Raw genomic sequence first — 25,774 nt, forward strand, 5'->3', positions numbered from 1 at the left:
GCTGATCATCGTTCATGATGACTGATTCGTTCATGTTGGTTGTAGCTCTTGAACAAGTTGACCAGTTCTGTACGTTTAAGTTTGTTCACGACACAAACTAAATGACTGACTTGTTGAGTTGAAGGAGTATATTCACTCAATGGGTCCAACCATGATGCTATTGACTCACGCTAAAGTCAGTCTTAAAAACAAACACGAAGGAAGACAAATGGAATTTGCACGTCTACAAAAGTATGAAGACATCTAAAAATGTTAAACACCATAACAGTCTTGACACAATTTTCATGTCAAGAGCGTGTGTGAGAAGATAGGAGATACCTGGATTTGTATAACTGTCTGAAGGAGTATAAAGACATATTTATGTGTCTAAATTCCTGAAGAAAAATAGTCCTGTGTCTTATAACAGTCGTAGCGCAAGCGTCAAATGCCTAAATTCGCAGATTTTATAAGATGCCATCTTTTTAATTTCACTTTCACATCTGAAAATAAAAGTGGTGATTTAGAATAAAAAGGACTTAAGTTTTGATCTGTTTCTCACCCACACATATTGTATTGCTCTTGAAGATATGGATTTAACCACTGAAATCATATGAATTTGATGTTTTACATGAGTAGTTTTGGGGCTACAAAGGTCTGATCACTTTTCACTTGCATTGTATGAACCTACAGCGCTGAAATATTTTTCTATAATTCTTCATTTGTGTTCTGTAGAAGAAAGAATCTGGGATGGCATGATGATGAGCAAATGATGAGAGAATTAAAATTTTGGGGTGAACTAACCCTTTAATTAACTGTAGATCATCTCTATTTGTTGACATTTTTGTTGTTTTTCATAAGGCCAGTACGATCACATATCACTCAGTTCAATAGCTAATATTAATTTAAGTGTGTGTTTGCGTCTGATTCTCTTCATTGTCTGATTAAGGCCCGTACTGCTGCCCAGATCAGATGTACAAGAACAAACCTGTGTGCTTGAGAAGAGAGATCAGTCTCTGAATGTACCAACACACTGGAATGAAAACACATGTTTCAGGTAAAATAAAAGTGTTTCTTAATTTTTTTTTTTTTTTACTACATACAATAAACATGAGAATGATGTCACATTCTTGCATTCTCTTTAATGATCTTTTGTCACCTCAGATATTATTGAATAGATATTTGAAGTATTTAATTTCACTATTACTTTATAATATTTTTATGATCTAATAATAAGAATAAAATTATTTATATTGGAGTAAACTGGTATTTCCTTAATACTGAAAGCTGCAATGGTTACCTACTTTAAAATGTTTTTGCACTTTCTTTGTTGTGTTAAAATATTGATGTGTGGTCTGATCACACAGCCCGACTGAAATTATTGTACAAAGTCTCAACCTGCAGATTATGGGAGTTTAATAGTCATGTTAGTCGACTTTGGACAATAATAATTTAGCTTGATGACGTATATTTTGAGGGAGACAGCCATTATGATTCTTATCAACTTGATTTTTAATTTTTGCATTATTTCAATCAGTGTTTATCTAGACTAAATAACTGACGAAAACGTCTGTTGATGAAGGGTTCTTTAATTTCGACAATGATAAAAGATGAAAAAGATGCATTATGATGATAAATAAAATATTTTTTTAAAGCATAATGTTGACAACAAAAACATACTGCAAGATATTAACAGTACAAGATAAACAGAAGAAGAAACATCTAGATAAATCACCTTCAATAAACATGTTTTAGATATGAATTAATTTAATCCAATCAGGATTTTTGGGTATTTCATGCACAGTGGTGGGTACTTTTGCTCACTTCTATGGCTGGCGAGCCCGGTGACGACCTGCATAGTGTCATCTATGAGAATGCTGCAAATGATCTCAGTCCATCTCAGGAGGTGCTCTGAGTTTAGTTCACTTTTATTTACACTGAGCAGTTCACATTTTGCCTGCATCATGAATGCAATCCTGCAGGTTCAATTTATTTGGACATTTCTCATGGACAGCCTCAGAAATAGTGCTTGTACAAGAAGTTTCTCTTCTGTTCTTGTCTACTCTTTAGCCTCCGTTTGTCTGTTGCAAAATTAGCATTATGATAAAAATAATAATTTGGTATTCAAATTGTATCTATATTTGAAAACTCAAAGTGGCTGGTAAAATTGGGCATTCACCCTCCACTGTGGCTGGTGGGCAAATAAGTGAATTTCACACCCTGAATTTCTCCACTTGAGCTGCACAGGATGAACGCACTGAATTCTGCTAAAATGAACAGCATTAAAACACATCATATTTATACATGAAATTAATCACAATATCCACAACATCTGTGTAATATTATTACTTACATCTGCACAGACAATGAACCGAATGAACAGGTGAACTTGATCTAAGTTTCTGGTCATAATACGTGTAACTTGCGTTGTGAATGTGATGTTTCCGTAAAAAAAACACACTATACACTCAATGCAAGATCCTAAACGGGCTTAATTGATATCAGTCTCTAAATGTGAAGAATTCATAAAACAGCAGACTAACTGCTAAAGAGTACCTCATACTTGAGTATATTATTTCAGGAGGTTTTTACAAGGACAGTTGTTCAGTATTTTGTATGTAGTCTGTCTTTTATATGTTTTATACATGTTTATGGATATTTGTTTAAAGTTTGGTCTGTTACAGTTTTGCCATTTTGCAACATTATTGTCAACTAAAATATATATTTTTTTCATTGACTAAAATATTATGCCATTTTTATGTGAGTAAAACTGAATGAAAATGCCGAAATATACACTAATTTGAAAGAAAATATTTGTCAAAAGATTAAAATTACAACAACAAAAAAACTGTAAAAATTAACACTGATTTCAATCTTACAGTCACTCTCAACATGTTGAAGTCCAAAGCACATTCAAATCAAATCTGCTGAAGAAGTTTCAGTGTTTGTGTGAGGGAACAGCAAAGCAGGGAAACCCAACACTCCTGAATGAGATCTACACAGAGCTCTACATCACAGAGAGTGAAAGAGGAGAGATCAATAATGAACATGAGGTGAGACAGATTGAGACACAATCCAGAAGAGCAGCAACAGAGGACAAACCAATCAAATGCAATGACATCTTCAAACCTTTACCTGGACAAGACAAACCCATCAGAACTGTGCTGACAAAGGGAGTCGCTGGCATTGGAAAAACAGTCTCTGTGCAGAAGTTCATTGTGGACTGGGCTGAAGGGAAAGCCAATCAGGACGTCCACCTCATATTTCCACTTCCTTTCAGAGAACTCAATCTGATGAAGAACAAAGAACTCAGTCTTTCAGATCTTCTTCAGGTGTTCTTCACTGAAACAAAAGAAATGGAAATATCCAGAGATGAATTTAAAGTTTTCTTCATCTTTGATGGTTTGGATGAGTGTCGTCTGTCTCTGGATTTTCAGAGCAATGTGAGATTGTGTGATGTCACTGAATCAGCCTCAGTGGATGTGCTTCTGACAAACCTCATCAAGGGGAATCTGCTTCCCTCTTCTCTCATCTGGATCACCTCCAGACCAGCAGCAGCTGATCTCATCCCCTCTGAGTGTGTTGGTCGAGTGACAGAGGTACGAGGATTCAATGACCCACAGAAGGAGGAATACTTCAGGAAGAGAATCAGAAATCAGAGTCTGGCCAACAGAATCATCACACATCTGAAGTCATCAAGGAGCCTCTTCATCATGTGTCACATCCCAGTGTTCTGCTGGATTTCAGCCACTGTTCTAGAGACAATGTTGAGTGAAGCAGAGAGAGGAGAGATCCCCAAGACTCTCACTCAAATGTACACACACTTCCTGATCATTCAGACAAACATCAAACATGAGAAGGACTATGAGAAGAAAAGTAAAGACAGAGACATGATCCTCAAACTGGGGAAACTGGCTTTTGAGCAGCTTGTGAAAGGCAATCTGATCTTCTATGAGGAAGACTTGAGAGAGTGTGACATTGATGTGACAGAAGCATCAGTGTACTCAGGATTGTGCACTCAGATCTTCAGAGAGGAGTTTGGGTTGTATCAGGGGAAAGTGTTCTGCTTTGTTCATCTGAGTATTCAGGAACATCTAGCAGCTCTATATGTGCACCTCTCCTTTACAAACAACAACATAAATGTGTTTAAAGAAATTACTGAACAAATCACCACACAAAGTCTCTTCTCAACATTTTTTGACTTTTTTAAACAAAACGTTTCTATGTTTGACCTGCATCAGACAGCTGTGGATGAGACTTTACAGAGTAAGAATGGACATCTGGATCTTTTCTTGCGTTTTCTTCTGGGTTTCTCATTGGAGTCTAATCACACTCTCTTACAAGAACTACCGACACAGACAGGAAGCTGCTCCTACAACAATGAGGAAACAGTGAAATACATCAAGCAGAAGATCAGGAAGAATCGCTCTCCAGAGAAATCCATCAATCTGTTTCACTGTCTGAATGAACTGGGTGATGATTCACTTGTGAAGGAGATCCAAGATTATCTGACATCTGGAAAAATAAAAGAAACAAAACTCTCCTCTTCACAGTGGTCAGCTGTAGTGTTTGTGTTGTTGACCTCAGAGCAGAAGATGGATGTGTTTGATCTGAAACAGTTTATTGGAGCACAAAATAAAGCAGATGAAGTTCTTCAGTATCTGCTGCCTGTGATTAAAGAATCCAGATCAGTTCAGTAAGTAAAACTCACAATAATCACAACAATGTTAAAACATCACGTTTAGGCTACAAAGGGGGAAAATCACACTAATGTCACTGATCAGGACAGATAGCAGAAGATACACTAACACCAAAGAGTTTTTTGTGAGGTTCATTTGAGATCATATAGATCTGGTCATGGTGTAATGACTTGATGGGGAATTTAATTAAATGAGGGACAGGACTGACAAGAGTGTCTTCAGATCAGAAAAGTGTCTTCAATTAGATTCTAACAGGAACCAGAAGCCACTGAAGAGACATGAGCAGAGGTGAAACATGAGAGAATTACTGAAAGGATAAAAGAAATCAAGAAGCAGCATTTTGCCATGTCTTGAGTGAATTGTATTTAACATTGCTCCTCTGTAATTACTGTATTTTCCCTATAAGTGTGTGTCACGTGGTCACTATCAGGTGAAGAAACTTTTTAATGGACAGACAGACAGACAGACTGACAGACAGACAGACTGACAGACAGACAGACAGACAGACAGACAGACAACAGCTGAAGTGTGAGGGAAGTATAGCTGTTCAGAAAAAGTTACTCAATTTATTTTTAATGAGTGAACACAATCCTTAAAAACTGCAGCAAACTGCTTTCAACAATACTTCATAACAGGCTTCTGTAACAACATCCTATATGTAGAGCTGGTCATGTGCAAGTTATTTTTCGGGTGTTTTTTAGTTGACAGAACATGTTAAAACAATAATAAAAAAGACCAAATTACTAGGAAACTCTGAAATTCTTTTTGAAGTTTCTTTTTCAATTGCACTTTTTCCCTCAAAATATTACCATTATTGTATTTATATGCAATTTAAAATAAACCATAAACCATAAATTCAGACTCAAACTTTTGAAAGCCACCATGTCTCTTTGAATATTATGTGGTTTGATCTTTGCAAAGTTACATTCTTTGTGATCAATTTAATAAAAAAAAAAAAAAAACAAGTAACTAAATCTTGTAATTAAGAACAACAATAAAGAACAACAATAAAGTTTATTTAACTTTCAACCCATTTTGTAATTCAATAAGTGATGTGAACATTGTCATGATATGAACATGTATATACCGTATATACTTAGTTTGTTTATTTGTAGGTTTTTACTGTCTGTAAGATTATATTTTAAATTGAAGCTGGTGTCAGTTCATATCTCATATTTTTTATCTTGCTGCAGGTTGAGTGATTGTGATGTCACAGATGAAGGTTGTGCTGCTCTGACTTCAGCTCTGAGATCAAACCCCTCACACCTGAGACAACTGTATCTGTCTGAGAATAAAATAAGAGATTCAGGAGTGAAGCTGCTCTCTGATGTACTGAAGGATCCTGACTGTAAAATGGAGATACTGGAGTAAGATTTCACAAAACTCTCAAATCCTTCTTCATTCTCCTGCTGCAGTAAATAATAATAATTTAACAATAACAGAAATGTTTTTAATAAAAACAAAAACAAATTTGAAAACAGAGTTCTGTCAGATAATGTTGCTTTAACTTATTAGATTGAGTCCTAATTTTACCCTAAAAAATGAAAAATCTGTCATTTACTCCCCCTCATGTTTGGAGAATCCTCACTGTAAACTGAAGATCATCTGAGAGTCACATGATCTGATATTCTGACAGAAATATTTGTAAATTGTGCATAATTGCAACAATTCTTCCAATAATATAGAGTTATGTGTGAACTGTGTGTCACATGTTATTAAGAAATACTATAGAAACTGATCGTCCAAATGTAAATCCAATAAACGATCATAAGATCAGAGAAGTCCAGAAGTTCAGTAGAGAAACAAACAAATCTAAATCAAGAACCAGAATCAGAAAACAGAGAAACCAGACAGAAAAGTCACAGTTGATTTATTGACAGTATTTAAAATAAACCACATTAGCTAAAATGAAGGAATTATGAAGAAATTGAAGGAGAAACATAAAACAAATTATTTTGTGTCTGATATTTAAAAAGATATCTGATTTTATTAATCTTTGTTAATTAATGTTTTGATTGAATTAAAGCTTTTTCATCGTCAGTAAAAATGGTTGATTAAGTATTAGCTTGATTCATATTTAGATATTGTTGTATTATATTTAATTGATGTGTTTCTTTACACATTTGAAAAGATATTAAACGGACACAGTAATGGTAATATTCTCCTGTTGAACTGATGTGTGTGTTGTGAACTGAGAGAGTGAAGAGTGTGTCATTGTTCTCTGCAGGTTGAGTGATTGTGGTGTCACAGATGAAGGTTGTGCTGCTCTGACTTCAGCTCTGAGATTAAACCCCTCACACCTGAGAAATCTGGATCTGTCTTTGAATAAACTAAGAGATTCAGGAGTGAAGCTGCTCTCTGATGGACTGAAGAATCCTCACTGTAAACTGGAGAAACTGGAGTAAGACTTCACAAAACTCTCAAATGCTCCTTCATTCTGCTTCTGCAGTAAATAATAATGATTTAACAATAACAGAAATATTTTTAATAAAAACAAAAACAAATTTGAAAACAGAGTTCTGTCAGATAATGTTGCTTTAATTTATTAGATTGAGTCCTAATTTTACCCTAAAAAATGAAGTCTGTCATTTACTCCCCCTCATGTTTGGAGAATCCTCACAGTAAACTGAAGATCATCTGAGAGTCACATGATCTGATATTCTGACATAGGGCTGATACAATTATTCGACGTTATCGTTAAAAATTTTCATTGTCGAATAGTCATTTTATCTCATTTAACACAAGATCACATGAAACTCTAATGATGACATGCAAGAGGAGCACTTCAACTCGAGTACATGATAGAGGAGAGAAAGAAAACAGCGCACAGTCCGGACACATTACAAACTTTCCAAACAGCTGTAGCTGATGTAGATCGCAAAATATGAGGGAATTGTATCGTGTTTTATACTTTTATGCACCCACTGAGTGAGTGAATTGACTCTTGACCATCTGAGGAACCGGGATGCATGTTTTGTTTCCTTTTGTGCTGGTTCCACCTAGCGGTTGGAGCTTGTTTTGTTAAATAAAACTGCTTCAGAAAAGTTTTGGATGAATCTGTGAGTTCCTTGTGCTTATGCCTCCTGTTGGCTGAAGTATGATTTGTGTAGTATTTTCGTGGGACATTGGAATGATTACATCATCTACTGCACTCATAACAGAACTGAACATTTGTTTGTCTGTCCGAGGAAACAAAATTGCACAATCCGATGGCAAAGTTGGCACTTTGTTAATTCAAACATTTTAATTTTTTCTGTTTGTTTTGTTCGGGGAGAAGTTCTGGGTTTTATTGTTGAAAAGTGGTCTTCATAATTTTGTTTTTGGCACACAATTAATTTTTTTCTACTATTTCAAAATGTCAAATGTTAATATGAGTGTGCTATCTCTCTCCACATGGAATGTGAATGGGCACCCCATAAAAACAAGGAAGGTTATTTATTTTCTTAAACTTAAGGAATATGATAGTGTTGCTTCAAGAAACGCATCTTTCCCCGCAGGAAGCTGAAAAATTTGGGAAGATATGGGGTGGACATGTTTTCTTTAGTGCTGGCTCGAGTAAGAGCAAGGGAGTCATTATATTGGTAAATAAACATCTACAATTCAAATGTCTCAAACAGTTTAAAGATAAATTAGGACGAGTCATTATTGTTTTAGCAGAAATTCAGGGGCTAAGACTGATTTTGGCTAATATTTATGCACCTAATGCTGATGATCAGGGCATTTTTATTGATCTTGAAGGGATGTTGAAAGCTGCTGGCACCCCTCATGATATAATATTGGGAGGAGACTTTAATCTTTTGATGACAGTCCTTGATCATAGTGAAGCAAAAGTGTGCACGCCCCTAGAGCAACATTGACACTTAACACGATGTGTAAAAATCTTGGTCTTACAGATATTTGGAGACTTTTAAACCCTTCTGGTAGGGACTATACATTTATTTCATCAGTTCATAAGATTTATTTTAGAATAGATTTTTTTTTAATCCTTTTATCATTTAATCTATTGTTGATTGCTCAATAGGAAATATTTTATTCTCAGATCACGCCCTGGTGAGTTTAAAGGTGTTGCCATATATGGAGAAAAAGAAATCATATAGTTGGCACCTTAATGCATCCCTTTTGCAAAATCCTGAATTCCAACAAATGTTAAAGACTGAAATCAATGATTTTCTGAGACCAACTGGTCCTCAGCATCCTCTTTGGCCGTGGCTTGGGAGGCATTTAAGGCAGTTCTTAGGATTCGGATCATACAGAATGCCTCATTCATCAAAAAATCCAAAGCACGAGAACTTGTGGAGTTGGAAGGAAATATTAAAATGGCAGAGGCAGAGCTGAAGCACTTATGTCATCTGATGGCCTCAGACAATTTACCCAATTGAAATACAGATGTAATACTATTTTGTTGCGGAAAGTGGAGTTTTGGTTATTCATATTTGGTCATACTTTGAGTCAGGGGACAAAGCAGGAAAACTTTTGGCTAGATATATAAAGCAGAAAGAGTATTTTTCTACCATTCTCTCTAAATTTTTACCCCAACCATTGATATTAATAATGCTTTTAAAGAATTCTATCTTGATCTCTTTAGTTCCACATCTTCAAATACTAATTAAGATATAAGAAATTTTGTGGAACCATTAGAACTTCCTAAACTGACGATTGAGCAAAAAAATTCTCTTGATTCTGAGATAACCTTGGAGGAGCTTGATGAGGTAATTAAGGTCTTGACAGGGTTTGTAAAACACACAAAAACAGAATCGCTCTGAAAAAAGAGTTTCTGACGACACCTGGAGACGCATCCATTTATAGCCTTGGCCGCAGGTGCATCTAATGATTACATCAGCCGAGGCTATAAATTCCGGTCAATGAACATTGACGTGTTGCACACATTATTCAGCTCGGTCACAACTAGGGTTGTTCCCCCGTAGCGCTTAGCAGCACAGCATCATAGTAGCGCAGCATCATAGTGAAGCTTTTTGTAAAGGGAACAAATTATTTTGTGTCTGATATTAAAAAGATATCTGATTTTATTAATCTTTTTTAATTAATGTTTTGATTGAATTAAAGCTTTTTCATCGTCAGAAAAAAATGGTTGATTTAAGTATTAGCTTGATTCATTTTTAGATATTGTTGTATTATATTGAATTGATGTGTTTCTTTATACATTTGAAACACAAACACACATACATTTGAAAAGATATTAAACAGACACAGAAATGGTAATATTCTCCTGTTGAACTGATGTGTGTGTTGTGAACTGAGAGAGTGAAGAGTGTGTCATTGTTCTCTGCAGGTTGAGTGATTGTGATGTCACAGATGAAGGTTGTGCTGCTCTGACTTCAGTTCTGAGATCAAACCCCTCACACCTGAGAAATCTGGATCTGTCTGGGAATAAACTAAGAGATTCAGGAGTGAAGCTGCTCTCTGATGGACTGAAGAATCCTCACTGTAAACTAGAGACACTGTGGTAAGACTTCACAAAACTCTCAAATCCTCCTTCATTCTACTTCTGCAGTAAATAATAATAATTTAACAATAATGAAAAATAAACATATTGAAAACAGAGTTCTGTCAGATAATGTTGTTTTAACTTATTAGATTAAGTCCTAATTTTACCCTAAAAAATGAAAAACCTGTCATTTACTCCCCCTCATGTTTGGAGAATCCTCACAGTAAACTGAAGATCATCTGAGAGTCACATGATCTGATATTCTGACATGGGGCTGATACAATTATTCGACGTTATCGTCAAAAATTTTCATTGTCGAATAGTCATTTTATCTCATTTAACACAAGATCACATGAAACTCTAATGATGACATGCAAGAGGAGCACTTCAACTCGAGTACATGATAGAGGAGAGAAAGAAAACAGCGCACAGTCCGGACACATTACAAACTTTCCAAACAGCTGTAGCTGATGTAGAATGCAAAATATGAGGGAATTGTATCGTGTTGTATACTTTTATGCACCCACTGAGTGAGTGAATTGACTCTTGATCATCCGAGGAACCGGGATGCATGTTTTGTTTCCTTTTGTGCTGGTTCCACCTAGCGGTTGGAGCTTGTTTTGTTAAATAAAACTGCTTCAGAAAAGTTGTGGATGAATCTGTTAGTTCCTTGTGCTTATGCCTCCTGTTGGCTGAAGTATGATTTGTGTAGTATTTTCGTGGGACATTGGAATGATTACATCATCTACTGCACTCATAACAGAACTGAACATTTGTTTGTCTGTCCGAGGAAACAAAATTGCACAATCCGATGGCAAAGCTATCGCAGGGGCTCTCGTAGGAGTACATGGACTCTTTGAGTTTAGAGGGATCGACACCGGTTGGCACTTTCGTTAATTCACACATTTTTATTTTTTCTGTTTGTTTTGTTTGGGGGGAAGTTCTGGGTTTCATTGTTGCATTAATGTTGAAACGTGGTCTTCATAATTTTTCTACTATATCAAAATGTCAAATGTTAATGTGACATCTCTCCAGGTGGAATGTGAATGGGTTGGGGCACCCCATAAAAACAAGGAAGGTTATTTATTTTCTTAAACTTAAGAAATATGATAGTGTTGCTTCAAGAAACGCATCTTTCCCCGCAGGAAGCTGAAAAATTTGGGAAGATATGGGGTGGACATGTTTTCTTTAGTGCTGGCTCGAGTAAGAGCAAGGGACTCATTATATTGGTAAATAAACATCTACAATTCAAATGTCTCAAACAGTTTAAAGATAAATTAGGACGAGTCATTATTGTTTTAGCAGAAATTCAGGGGCTAAGACTGATTTTGGCTAATATTTATGCACCTAATGCTGATGATCAGGGCATTTTTGTTGATCTTGAAGGGATGTTGAAAGCCGCTGTCACTCCTCATGATATAATATTGGGAGGAGACTTTAATCTTTTGATGACAGTCCTTGATCATAGTGAAGCAAAAGTGTGTAATCCCCCTAGAGCAACATTGACACTTAACATGATGTGTAAAAATCTTGGTCTTACAGATATTTTGAGACTTTTAAACCCTTCTGTTAGGGACTATAAATTTATTTCATCAGTTCATAAGATTTATTTTAGAATAGATTTTTTTTTAATCCTTTTATCATTTAATCTATTGTTGATTGCTCAATAGGAAATATTTTATTCTCAGATCACACCCTGGTGAGTTTAAAGGTGTTGCCATATATGGAGAAAAATAAATCATATAGTTGGCACCTTAATGCATCCCTTTTGCAAAATCCTGAATTCCAACAAATGTTAAAGACTGAAATCAATGATTTTCTGAGACCAACTGGTCCTCAGTATCCTCTGTGGCCGTGGCTTGGGAGGCATTTAAGGCAGTTCTTAGGAGTCGGATCATACAGAATGCCTCATTCATCAAAAAATCCAAAGCACGAGAACTTGTGGAGTTGGAAGGAAATTACCCAATTGAAATACAGATATAATACTATTTTGTTGCGGAAAGTGGAGTTTTGGTTATTCATATTTGGTCATACTTTGAGTCAGGGGACAAAGCAGGAAAACTTTTGGCTAGATATATAAAGCAGAAAGAGTATTTTTCTACCATTCTCTCTAAATTTTTACCTCGACCATTGATATTAATAATGCTTTTAAAGAATTCTATCTTGATCTCTTTAGTTCCACATCTTCATCTACTAATTAAGATATAAGAAATTTTGTGGAACCATTAGAACTCCCTAAACTGATGATTGAGCAAAAAAATTCTCTTGATTCTGAGATAACCTTGGAGGAGCTTGATGAGGTAATTAAGGTCTTGACAGGGTTTGTAAAACACACAAAAACAGAATCGCTCTGAAAAAAGAGTTTCTGACGACACCTGGAGACGCATCCATTTATAACCTGGCCGCAGGTGCATCTAATGATTACATCAGCCGAGGCTATAAATTCCGGTCAATGAACATTGACGTGTTGCACACATTATTCAGCTCGGTCACAACTAGGGTTGTTCCCCCGTAGCGCTTAGCAGCACAGCATCATAGTAGCGCAGCATCATAGTGAAGCTTTTTGTAAAGGGAACAAATTATTTTGTGTCTGATATTAAAAATATATCTGATTTTATTAATCTTTTTTAATTAATGTTTTGATTGAATTAAAGCTTTTTCATCGTCAGAAAAAAATGGTTGATTTAAGTATTAGCTTGATTCATTTTTAGATATTGTTGTATTATATTGAATTGATGTGTTTCTTTACACATTTGAAACACAAACACACATACATTTGAAAAGATATTAAACGGACACAGAAATGGTAATATTCTCCTGTTGAACTGATGTGTGTGTTGTGAACTGAGAGAGTGAAGAGTGTGTCATTGTTCTCTGCAGGTTGAGAGATTGTGATGTCACAGATGAAGGTTGTGCTGCTCTGACTTCAGTTCTGAGATCAAACCCCTCACACCTGAGAAAACTGTATCTGTCTGAGAATAAACTAAGAGATTCAGGAGTGAAGCTGCTCTCTGATGGACTGAAGAATCCTCACTGTAAACTGGAGGAACTGTGGTAAGACTTCACAAAACTCTCAAATCCTCCTTCATTCTCCTTCTGCAGTAAATAATAATAATTTAACAATAATGAAAAATAAACATATTGAAAACAGAGTTCTGTCAGATAATGTTGCTTTAACTTATTAGATTAAGTCCTAATTTTACCCTAAAAAATTAAAAACCTGTCATTTACTCCCCTCATGTTTGGAGAATCCTCACAGTAAACTGAAGATCATCTGAGAGTCACATGATCTGATATTCTGACATAGGGCTGATACGATTATTAAACGTTATCGTCAAAAATTTTCATTGTCGAATAGTCATTTTATCTCATTTAACACAAGATCACATGAAACTCTAATGATGACATGCAAGAGGAGCACTTCAACTCGAGTACATGATAGAGGAGAGAAAGAAAACAGCGCACAGTCCGGACACATTACAAACTTTCCAAACAGCTTTAGCTGATGTAGAGCGCAAAATATGAGGGAATTGTATCGTGTTGTATACTTTTATGCACCCACTGAGTGAGTGAATTGACTCTTGATCATCCGAGGAACCGGGATGCATGTTTTGTTTCCTTTTGTGCTGGTTCCGCCTAGCGGTTGGAGCTTGTTTTGTTAAATAAAACTGCTTCAGAAAAGTTTTGGATGAATCTGTGAGTTCCTTGTGCTTATGCCTCCTGTTGGCTGAAGTATGATTTGTGTAGTATTTTCGTGGGACATTGGAATGATTACATCATCTACTGCACTCATAACAGAACTGAACATTTGTTTGTCTGTCCGAGGAAACAAAATTGCACAATCCGATGGCAAAGCTATCGCAGGGGCTCTCGTATGAGTACATGGACTCTTTGAGTTTAGAGGGATCGACACCGGTTGGCACTGTCGTTAATTCACACATTTTTATTTTTTCTGTTTGTTTTGTTCGGGGGGAAGTTCTGGGTTTCATTGTTGCATTAATGTTGAAACGTGGTCTTCATAATTTTTCTACTATATCAAAATGTCAAATGTTAATGTGACATCTCTCCAGGTGGAATGTGAATGGGTTGGGGCACCCCATAAAAACAAGGAAGGTTATTTATTTTCTTAAACTTAAGGAATATGATAGTGTTGCTTCAAGAAACGCATCTTTCCCCGCAGGAAGCTGAAAAATTTGGGAAGATATGGGGTGGACATGTTTTCTTTAGTGCTGGCTCGAGTAAGAGCAAGGGAGTCATTATATTGGTAAATAAACATCTACAATTCAAATGTCTCAAACAGTTTAAAGATAAATTAGGACGAGTCATTATTGTTTTAGCAGAAATTCAGGGGCTAAGACTGATTTTGGCTAATATTTATGCACCTAATGCTGATGATCAGGGCATTTTTGTTGATCTTGAAGGGATGTTGAAAGCCGCTGTCACTCCTCATGATATAATATTGGGAGGAGACTTTAATCTTTTGATGACTCAGTCCTTGATCATAGTGAAGCAAAAGTGTGTAATCCCCCTAGAGCAACATTGATTCTTCACAGGATGTGTAAAAATCTTGGTCTTACAGATATTTGGAGACTTTTAAACCCTTCTGTTAGGGACTATACATTTATTTCATCAGTTCATAAAATTTATTTTAGAATAGATTTTTTAAAAATCAAATTGTTGATTGCTCAATAGGAAATATTTTATTCTCAGATCACGCCCTGGTGAGTTTAAAGGTGTTGCCATATATGGAGAAAAATAAATCATATAGTTGGCACCTTAATGCATCCCTTTTGCAAAATCCTGAATTCCAACAAATGTTAAAGACTGAAATCAATGATTTTCTGAGAACAACTGGTCCTCAGTATCCTCTGTGGCCGTGGCTTGGGAGGCATTTAAGGCAGTTCTTAGGAGTCGGATCATACAGAATGCCTCATTCATCAAAAAATCCAAAGCACGAGAACTTGTGGAGTTGGAAGGAAATATTAAAATGGCAGAGGCAGAGCTGAAGCACTTATGTCATCTGATGGCCTCAGAGAATTTACCCAATTGAAATACAGATATAATACTATTTTGTTGCGGAAAGTGGAGTTTTGGTTATTCATATTTGGTCATACTTTGAGTCAGGGGAAAAAGCAGGAAAACTTTTGGCTAGATATATAAAGCAGAAAGAGTATTTTTCTACCATTCTCTCTAAATTTTTACCTCGACCATTGATATTAATAATGCTTTTAAAGAATTCTATCTTGATCTCTTTAGTTCCACATCTTCAAATACTAATTAAGATATAAGAAATTTTGTGGAACCATTAGAACTTCCTAAACTGACGATTGAGCAAAAACATTTTCTTGATTCTGAGATAACCTTGGAGGAGCTTGATGAGGTAATTAAGGTCCTGCCTACAGGCAAGGCTCCAGGGCCAGATGGCTTTGCCGTTGAGTTTTTTAGATCTTATGCTACAGAACTGGCTCCACTTTTGCTAGAAATTTATACGGAATCATTAAAGAATGGACATCTTCCACCAACCATGACACAAGCCCAGATCAGTCTGATTCTTAAAAAGGACAAAAATCCAAGCAAGTGTAAAAGTTATCGCCCAATTTCCCTGATCCAGCTAGATGTAAAAGATTTGTAAAAATTCTGGCTATTCGATTAAGTAAAGCATCACTTATACATATACACCGAGGCGGCAGCAGCCGTTTCCCCCGGGGCTTCAGCCCCGAATATTTTGAGTGTAGCCCCGAATGTATGTTGAATAGTTGACTGACAAATATGAAACCGGACAAAAGCCTATGTAAACCCCCGAAATCATAAGTTGCCTTATTTCATTGTGCTTTGGCTTTGCACATACTGCATACAGCCTGTAAAAATAGACATAGGCTTAATCTAGCCTATAGAATAAGTTCCTTTGCTGTCGGTAGCCTATGGGCGACTCCGTTTCTTCCTGTCTGTTGAATATGCAGCAGGTAGGGGAGGAGCTTGCATAGTCGTTGACATCAACTTACGTTACTTAGTGGCGAGTTAACAGCAGTTAGCAGGAAAGACAGCAAAAATTAAGCAAATGAGGCTTCTAAAATTTCCGAAAGAAGTCAGTGGGTAAGAATTCACATTTGTTTTTGTCCTTAAAGTCTAAAGATCATCATCTGGCTGGCTTTCACCCACAGTAGGCTAAACCTCAAGAGTTCTTCTTCTTCTCATGAGATCTACTACCGACTAATGTAACATGTAGTAGTAACCTGTAGCCTAGTGGTTAGCGTGTCTGCCTCTCACGCTGGAGACCGCAGTTCGAGTCCAATTTGGTGCATAATTGTTTTTGTTTATCAGGTGTTGTTTTCTCTAAGGATAACCAATAAGCATTAACATAAAATGTATGTGTGACTTGTTTTGTGATATTAGTTTGTAATAAATATACACTTTGAGGGTAGCAAAGATGTGCCAGAATCAGGCATGGAAACTGGTAACAATTAATCAGTCACTTTACTTTAGAGAAAGTTAAAAGTGAAACATTGTTTATCCCAATGATCCTAATGAAAAGATTTTGACAGATGAACATGGAGAATTATATACAGTTCGATGCCATAGTGTGTCAATGAACTTAGACTAAAGTCATTCATGTATTGCTTTAACTTAGGATCTCATACATCATTTTGACTATTTATGTCAAAAAAAAAAATTATTTATATAAAAAAAATGTTTTATTTCACTTTACTCACTATAATATAACTCCTTTGTGATGACTTCATGGTAATGTACATGAAAATTCAAGAATCATGATAGATATTAGGGCAATCCCACTGATCTGCTCTTCCCAATACATTTTCTTCAATGGTATTGGTCCACAATTTGAAATATGTAGCACTTGATGAATTAGTTGTTTGAAGCTGATTTGCAATAAGTTATGTGCTGTATCTGTTCTTTTGCATCACAGATGATTCAGGGAGGAGAGAGGATGTTGAGGATAGTACTAGAGTGGAAGATTTAGGAACTGTAGAAACAGGCCCAGCCAGAGCTAAACTCAAAGAATACCCTCTCACCAGCTTTGGACTACAGTGGTTGCTAGTGTGAAAATAAAATTGTCTGGGCTAAGCCCCGGATGTCCTTCAATGCTGGAAACGCCTCTGCATATAGATCAGGTGGGGTTTATTCGGGGCCGTAGCTCTTCTGATAACATTAGGCATCTCATCAAGATCATGTGGTCAGTAGCGAATGGTCAATCTCCAGTCGCTGCCATCTCACTTGATGCTGAAAAGGCATTTGATATGGTAGAATGGGATTATCTTTTTAAGATTTTGGAAATGTACAGGTACAGGTTAGGGAATACTTTTCAGCCGGGTGCCTTCTAGTGGCCCAAACAGGGCATTAAGTATTTGCGAATTTTATTCCCTGCAAATTTGTCTGATTTAGTTGAGTTCAAATTTGTCTGATTTAGTTGAGTTCATTTTGATCCCTTCATAAAAAGGTTTTCGAATGAAGTGGACAGGTGGGCTTCATTACATTTATCGATAATTAGGAAGGTTAATGTTATTAAAATGAATTGTATTCCAAAATTCAACTACCTGCTACAATCTCTCCCTGTAGATGTCCCCCTCTCTTATTGCAATTTGATAGATTAGCGAAGTTCTTCATTCTTTTTTTACTGTTTCCAAATGTTTATGACCACTGGGTTGAGTGTTTGTGTCATATGGGTGTGTTTGGGGGGAAGGGTTTATGTGTATATAATTTAATTCTGCATTTTCTGTGATGTTTATTTAATTTGTTGAATGGACTCAATAAAAAATTGTAATAAAAAAATTTTATAAAATAAAAAACAAGGACAGCATGTATATTTGATACGTGATTATATTAGAAACATTTGGTTGAATAAATTGATAGGTCATTTTCATCCGAGTAAAACTGATGAAAATAAATTAAAATGACATGACAAAAAAGGACATTTTTTTACAAATGTTTTATTGAATACACAAAAAAAAAAACTACAACAACATAAAAGAGGGGCTTAAAATTGAGAAACTTAAACTTAGCATGGAAAAAACTCCATTCATAAGTTTATTGCCAACACAATAAAAATGTAAATTAAAAAATCATTATTTTAAATTCTTTAACTCGTTCTTCAATATTTAATAAAATCTTAAAAACAATATGACTTAATAACATGCAGTCCTAGCCTAAAATTCATAACACAGACTTCATGCAATAAAGATGAAAAAAAAAGCTCACAATGAATTATTAAAAATCCAACAAACAAAATGTTTTTGAAAACTACCGGCAGGCATATCTTACCGTTTGTCGACATCGGATCCATTCACAATCTTTCTGAAGTCTGAACAATTCACAGGTGACATGATTGAGATGACCAATGAAAATGTTCCTGAGGGTTTAGTCACGACTGAGGGGAGTGGTTTGTGCTTCAGTGGTTTGGGTGTAAAAATATCACGCTTCTTTAAAGAAAAATACCCCAGCATGTTTAATGCATCCTATAAAATTCAAATAATAAGGAGGCGGGTCATGTAAATAAGCACAAACTCCAGAACTGGCATTTCTCTGTGTGGTCGGTGCCGTTTCTATGAGTCATGTAAAAAACAGCACGTGGGAGTTTCACGCCGGGTTCACACATCCTCCGTATCGGGACATGAGCAGCGCCGTCAGGTTGGGCATTCACATTGGACGCGTCTCTTCTGTGAGACACAGCTGCAGCTCTGCACAGAAAATAAAGTTATCTCTGGGTTCATACGCCAAACATTTTCTTTCATAAGACCATAATGTAATTTTTTGAGAGGTGTATTTGATTAATATAACAAATTGGGTCTTCATTAAATCGTTTGTACACGCCAACATTTACACCACAAAGGTAAATAATTTACAGATTGACCCCAGCCCACACAGTATTGGGTCCTTAATCGTCTGCATTTAGTCAGATATTTCTGCGTCAATAGTTTGTATCCAGCCGACAGCCCATAAATGATTAAATAAGTAATAACATTCAAATAATGAATTTTTTTATGTGTTATATGGATTATTCGATATGAATCATACTGTAAACTAAAACATTAACTTACCATCAGCACAAATCTGCTGAAGCTACTGTATCCCACACCTTTTCCTTTGCTAATAAATCCTTCTATAATAAATGCTGAGGGTTGAACAGCACTTTGTAATTCTCAACCTCCACAATCAGTCGGTCTCGTCCATTATGTGGCCATGCAAATCTGAATGAGTTAAATTGTTGCTTCAATTGTTGTGCATTTATTTATTAGCGAACTTGGTCGTGATCAGTTAATGTAGTAAAGCCCAAACATCCCTATAGCCAACATAAACAGCCAAAAGCAATGCAGTTTATTTATTCATTCTTTTTAGTTAATTTGTGTTTTTGTGTTCACCCAGATAGCAAAAAATGTCCGCACGGCTTCTTTTTGCCGCTGTCCCCAAGCTGTCGGCTATAGGTGCGTCCCACTGGCGGTGATCCAGCGTTTGCCGCCGAATTCGTCACGCCCATTTCTTGCGAGATGCCACCGGCGGTCAGACGGCGGGCCGCCCGCGTCATTTCTCTGGCGGTTGCCTCGCGGCAATTCGACCGCGGCCGGCCGGCGGCAATTCGACCGCGGCCGGCCGGCGGCAATCGACCGCGGCCGGCCGGCGGCAAGCCGCTTTGAAATACAGTCACAGCTTGACTCTCAAAATCGACCAGCCATTTGGCTATTATTATTTTTTGCTCCAAAGCCATTAGGGTTTATAACAGATTCTTGACTCTTGATTCCATGATAAGGTAAGGTTTAGGAAATGACATTTAAATTACTTTGAAACTCTGAAGCGATTATACAGTAATAGGCCTATATGTAAAATATATTGAATTATTTATGCACTTAGGTGAAAATTGTTTATATTTCTTTGATTGATGCACATTGAGACATGCACCAATAAACCAAGAATAATTCCTTTTTGTAAAACTTACTTGGCAATAAATATCTTTCTGATTCTGATTAGGTTTAAAAATAGATATTTAATACAGGGTATGAAAAATTTAGCAGAATAAATTGATGAAGTTAGACTTTTCACCAATGCCTGACTATCAGTGAACAGTGAAAGACATCTGTCCCCGTTTTGACGTGAAGGATAAACTCAATGAAAAAGCTTTCTCCCTGGTTTCACAGTTGCGCAGAAATTTCGTTTGTCTGTAATTTTTTTCCAACCTCGATTTTTTTTTTTTTTTTTTTTTGTTATTTTACCTTTTACAGGTAAGGGATTCATTTGCAATTACGACCTGTACTAATGTTTAAGAAAGTGTGAAAGTCCCTGTAAAGGCAATAAAAATTAAATAATCCAAACACACTATACATGGTAAAAATGTATTGCTAAAACACATTGCACTGTGGACTGTGAAGTACTGAATTGTGTAGTTAAACCGTTAAACAGTTTTGCACCAGTGCTGTGTTCAGGATTCTTTTGGGCGGGGCTAAAACGGTGGCTCGATGACGCACTGGACCCACCGAGGCAGGCCCCTCCCGTAACAATATGACTAGAGCACATTCGGTTCAGTTTGCCATTCATGATCAATCAGAATAATTTCACAATGCAAGGTTTATTAGGGAAAACATCTAGTAACATTTATCACTTTGTTATTAAGTATCTGAGAGACATAGACTTAGACAAAAGGATTTAATTATTTATTTATTTATTTATTTTTTTTTTTAAGCTAAGTTCCAATATCTCTTGATTCACACTCCAGCCCAGTCGGTGGCGGTAATGCACCGTTAAGTTGGTTTGCCAACCGCCATAAAAACAAAAAAAAAAAAAAAGAAAGAAGAAGAAAGAAGAAGAAGTTTGCCATTCAGTCACGAGTTACAGTCAGACTCAGTACTAGTTTCAACAGCCTACAGTTAGCAAAGTCATCGACTACCATCGTTTAAGTAAGTACATGTTTCCTTTTTGTGTAACGCAATATTATGTTTACATTGTTTTTAAAATATCTAAGTTAGTCACCATTGTTCTTGCAGTATGCTGCTAGTCCAGTAGCTAGAGTGGCTAGAAAGTGTTAGCTAACACGTGCTGTTTTGCCCTCCTTACAGTACACACTGAGGTTAAGCAATGTTGCTAGTAACATTACATGTAGAAATGTTATTAACTACATACAGTAGTTAGCCAAAGCTTTACATCTAGAAAGACTAAGTATAACTTGTGTGTTTTTTTTCTAACAAAACAATGATGTATATAGGTTGTTGATGTATATATGTATAACGCCATAGGGTTATCTAAAATTAAGATTGTACACTGCATATTCTACAGTCTGAATCCACAGCCGGTCACATTTTAAATTTATGAGAAGCTTCAGAGAAATGTAATTTGTAACCCTTTTTTTTTTTTTTCTTTCAGCTTCGGTTTTTGGCAATCAAGTGTGGGAGGGACCTCAAGACAACTGTGTGGCGAATGCTTGAGAGTATCTTCTCTAATCGCCTTTCCATTAACACAACCTGGACTGGTGCAGGGAAAAAGCATGTTTTAGAGACATGTTCCTGAAGACCATTGTTCAAAGTAAGTTGGCTATTTTTTTTATATTTAAGTAGATGTGTATGACCTTATGCCAATCAAATGGAATGACAGATCTTTATTTTCTACAGGAGCCATCCGGAAGAACTCGGCAACCCAGGATGCCACTGATGAGGCGATCCAGGTTAACGTTACGCGTTACCTGAAAGGAGCAGCTGACCGTGAAGGTGGAAAAAGGCGCCGCACAGCTGAGAGGGACCCACAGCCGACCCCTCAAACCTAGGCTGACTACCGACACCCCTGCTAAAAGTGTCAGACTAAACTCACTCAATCCACACTCTTCACTAGAAATTGCTGGGTTTTTTTTTATTTTTCCCCATCTCGTGACCCTGCCTTCAGGGCAGCTCCTTGGATGAATATGGGATGTTTTTTTTTTTTTTTTCCTCTCATGACCCTGCCTTCAGGGCAGCTCCTTGGATGAATATGGGATGGTTTGTCTTTTTATACAGGCGCACGAGGAATCACTGAAGATGTGCCAATTTGCACTGCCTCATTCTGGAGGTCGAGGAAAACCAGACCCCAACCACTCCAGACATTGTGATTGACTGTGTTCTCAACAGCCAGATTTTCTGCTGTTAATTGCATTTGTTCCCACTTATTGTCATGTTTAAGTTGAATGTAAAACTTTACATTATCCTGCACATTCTTTGATACCAAAGATCTCAATTATTTAATATACAATTTGCTGCTTATTTCATTGTTACAGTGCTTAACTATTCTATTTTTAAATATAGCTTATAAATCCTAGATTATACATCTAATACTTGATATTTGCACATTATCTGGTATCAAATATTCTACTTACCGTGACTTTAGTATTGGCTTATTTCATTCCGTCAGTGCTTAACGATTCTATTATAGTTTGTAAATCCTATTTCATACCTCTGATATTTGATATTGCACTTTTAACTAGTACCAGTTAATTCTACTTTCATTCCATCAGTGTGCTTAACTGTTATTCTATTAAAAATAGCTTGGTTATACTATTTCATACCTTTTGATATTGCACTTTCACTAGTACCAAAAATTCTACTTTCATTCCGTCACAGTGCTTAACTGTTATTCTATTGTTAAATATAGCTTGTAAATCCTTGTGCCACAGGTCAGCATTGCAGTTATAATGGCATATTCTACTCCAGAGCTTTACTCTAAATTATTACCACTTATCCTATTGTTAGAAATGACTTGTAAATATGATGTTATACCTCAATTTATTTGATATCCTGCACTTTATTTGGTACCAAATATCCTCATTGCTTATGTTTACTGGTAATTCTTTTCATCCCAGAGCTGACCTCTTTATATTATTTACAATTGTTGTAAGTGTTACAATAGTGTTTTTTACAAAAGTGTTTTTTTTTTTTGCTTGTTTTTACCAAAATTTAATTGGAAACCTGCATTTTCTTTGGGTGTAGCCTATATATGTTTGTATTTTTCTGTTATTTATATTTCAGTGATCTGACATATTGTTTCAATGACAGTTACTGTAATTTGAAATGTGGAATAAAAACGGCAAATGGAAATATGTCTGCTTTGATCAATCATTATTCTTGATAAACTGCATGCTATAAATAAATATATATATATACAATAAGCGGCGGCAGATCGCTCGAAAAAAGCGGTTTGCCTCCGGCGGTCCGCCTTCGATATAACGGCGGCGGAGCGGCGGCTGGCCAGCGGGCCGTCCGCGGAACGAAGGCGGTAGGAAGGCGGCTGCCGCTTTTAAAAAGCGGCTGCCGCCGGCGGACCGCCGTCGAACGTGTTTGCGATCTCGCCATTCTGCCGCTTCTACTGCCGCCGGCGCGCCGCCGGCGGACCGCCGACTTATTGCTATCTGGGCAGATTGTAGATTGTACAGTTTTGTAGGTTTGGCTTAAATCATTTTCATTTGCTTATTATTTGTTTTCTATAATCTCCAGATTATTTTAGGTTTTATTCACTCAGAGCCGCTGAGTCCAGTTTGAGTCGTGCGGAAAAAATACTCAACGCCAAAACTATCCGCTCACTGCCACATCTGGGACGTGTCACCTTGTGACTGTTAATATGGGTGCTGAAATGAAAAGGCGCCGCTCACGGAGGATGTGTGAACCTGTCAAACTGATCCCGGCTGATTCTCGCCGCTCGCGTGCACCAATGGACCCTTTTTATAGACGTGTTATGACACGATTCTGCCTTATTTAACCATATAAATGTAGAAAAGTTTTTTATATTTCCAGTTTTAAAAATATTTGTTGTAAATGTATAACATTGAACTTTGTATTATATTACCCTTGAGTACATTTTAAAAATCGAGTTACAGCAGCTGCGATGAGACTTCTATCTGTTGAGTGACTGAAAAGTTTCTCTATTTCTCTCTTGTTACTGCTGTTTTTCAGCGCTCTATATTTTTATCTTTCTTTGAAAGGTTATGAAAGTGTTTTCTTTGATATTTTCTTTTGCTGTTGGAGCAAACAGGTTAGCAAAAATGACATTTGTTGTGTTCTCTCATTTACCTCCATTCAAGATTAACTATGATTCCACTTCCGCTCTGCAAACACGCATATGTGTAAAGGGTCCACACAGTTTTGTCTTGTGACGTATTGAATAATAATATACTGTATGTTTCATGGTGTTTATCTTATCATGAAGAAATCTGTTAAGATAACTATTAAGAAGATTTTTTTTAAATGGATGAAAATCAAGTGAAGAAAACGGTGAATGTGTCTCTTAACCCATTACACAAAACAAAATATTTTCGTTTTTTTTAAGACTTCTTTAAAACGCTGTTTAGAACAAAAAAATTGCTATCGGAGAATATAATTTTGAATATAATATTTAATGATTAAATATTTTAACATATCTAAAAAATCCTTAAAACAAAACATTTACATAAGAAACAACATATAAGATATTTAGACTTTCAGATCATTTATCTTGAATATATACGTGTATTTTATCTTTACTGCACTGGCAGAAGTTTAAGTGAAAGAAATACACTTATATACAAAATACTCTTATATTCAAGATACATTCAGTGAAATCTTACATGTTGCTTCTCAGGTAAATGTATCTAGTTTTAAGAATATTTAGAGATTTTTAAATGGAAAAAAAGACAAAACACTCGATTACAATAAGATTTATTACGGTCGCATAATGATGATACCGCAAAATTTATTTTGAAAAGTATACAAGACATAAAGGATATGAGTGTAAATATGATTTTAGTGCTACTTCTGTAATGTAAGTGCTTTTATAAAATTATAAGCTTTAAATTTCTGAATTTAAACCCTCCCATTTTCAGTTACCATTCACTTTCTTTACATCTTTATTTCATACAATGAAAGTGATTTGTGACTGAGGCTGTTATTCTGCCTAACATCTCATTTTTTGTTCCACTGAAGAAAGAAAGTCATATAGGTTTGGAACAACACAATGGTTATGAAGCAGGGATGGACTGGCCATTGGGTACAACGGGTGGGCTGGTCAAAATGCTCAAGGGGGATCTTACCCCCACCCCACCAAATCTCTGTTAAACTGATGTGTGTGTTGTGAACTGAGAGAGTGAAGAGTGTGTCATTGTTCTCTGCAGGTTGAGTTATTGTGATGTCACAGATGAAGGTTGTGCTGCTCTGACTTCAGCTCTGAGATCAAACCCCTCACACCTGAAAGAACTGAATCTGTCTGGGAATATACTAAGAGATTCAGGAATGAAGCTGCTCTCTGATCTAAAAGATGATCCACATTATAAACTGGAGACACTGATGTGAGTAGTGATGATTAATATAATCATATTTAAAATGATCTCCTTTATTTTGCTGATGAATTGTTGCTTATGTACTATAAATGTATTTAACTGTATTTAATATCCATTTGATTCATTGATCTGTGAATATATAAATTATATTTTCTTCTCTTTCTGTGTCTCTGTGTGTGTGATAAACAGATTTGAGTTGTTTTCTATTGATTACTATTAAATAGAGTTGTAATGGTGATGTTCGATCATTCGCAGATAGTGAGAGTACATTTTTCTGAAATAGATAGTGAAGTCCCATACAGCATATTTTACTTTGACTTTGTGTGTTTTAGGTTTTAGATGGACGTCTCTTTGAGAACTGATTGTGAACTGTAATAATTA

General features: G+C 36.1%; 2 protein-coding genes across 2 annotated transcripts in view; one reads left to right on the forward strand and one right to left on the reverse strand.

Moving 5' to 3' along the window:
- The window catches only part of LOC127650479 (uncharacterized), a 1,198,408-nt gene that overhangs the window by 1,015,277 nt on the left and 157,357 nt on the right, over positions 1-25,774 (forward strand). The window contains 5 exon segments of the mRNA XM_052135926.1: positions 5,870-6,043; positions 6,904-7,077; positions 9,967-10,140; positions 13,003-13,176; positions 25,229-25,257. Of these exon segments, the coding sequence (XP_051991886.1) occupies positions 5,870-6,043; positions 6,904-7,077; positions 9,967-10,140; positions 13,003-13,176; positions 25,229-25,257 (725 nt within the window).
- The window catches only part of LOC127650380 (NACHT, LRR and PYD domains-containing protein 3-like), a 1,539,373-nt gene that overhangs the window by 744,950 nt on the left and 768,649 nt on the right, over positions 1-25,774 (reverse strand). The window lies entirely within an intron of this gene.

Source organism: Xyrauchen texanus, chromosome 10 (genome assembly GCF_025860055.1).
Source record: "Xyrauchen texanus isolate HMW12.3.18 chromosome 10, RBS_HiC_50CHRs, whole genome shotgun sequence".
In the NCBI taxonomy this organism is placed as follows: Eukaryota; Metazoa; Chordata; class Actinopteri; order Cypriniformes; family Catostomidae; genus Xyrauchen; species Xyrauchen texanus.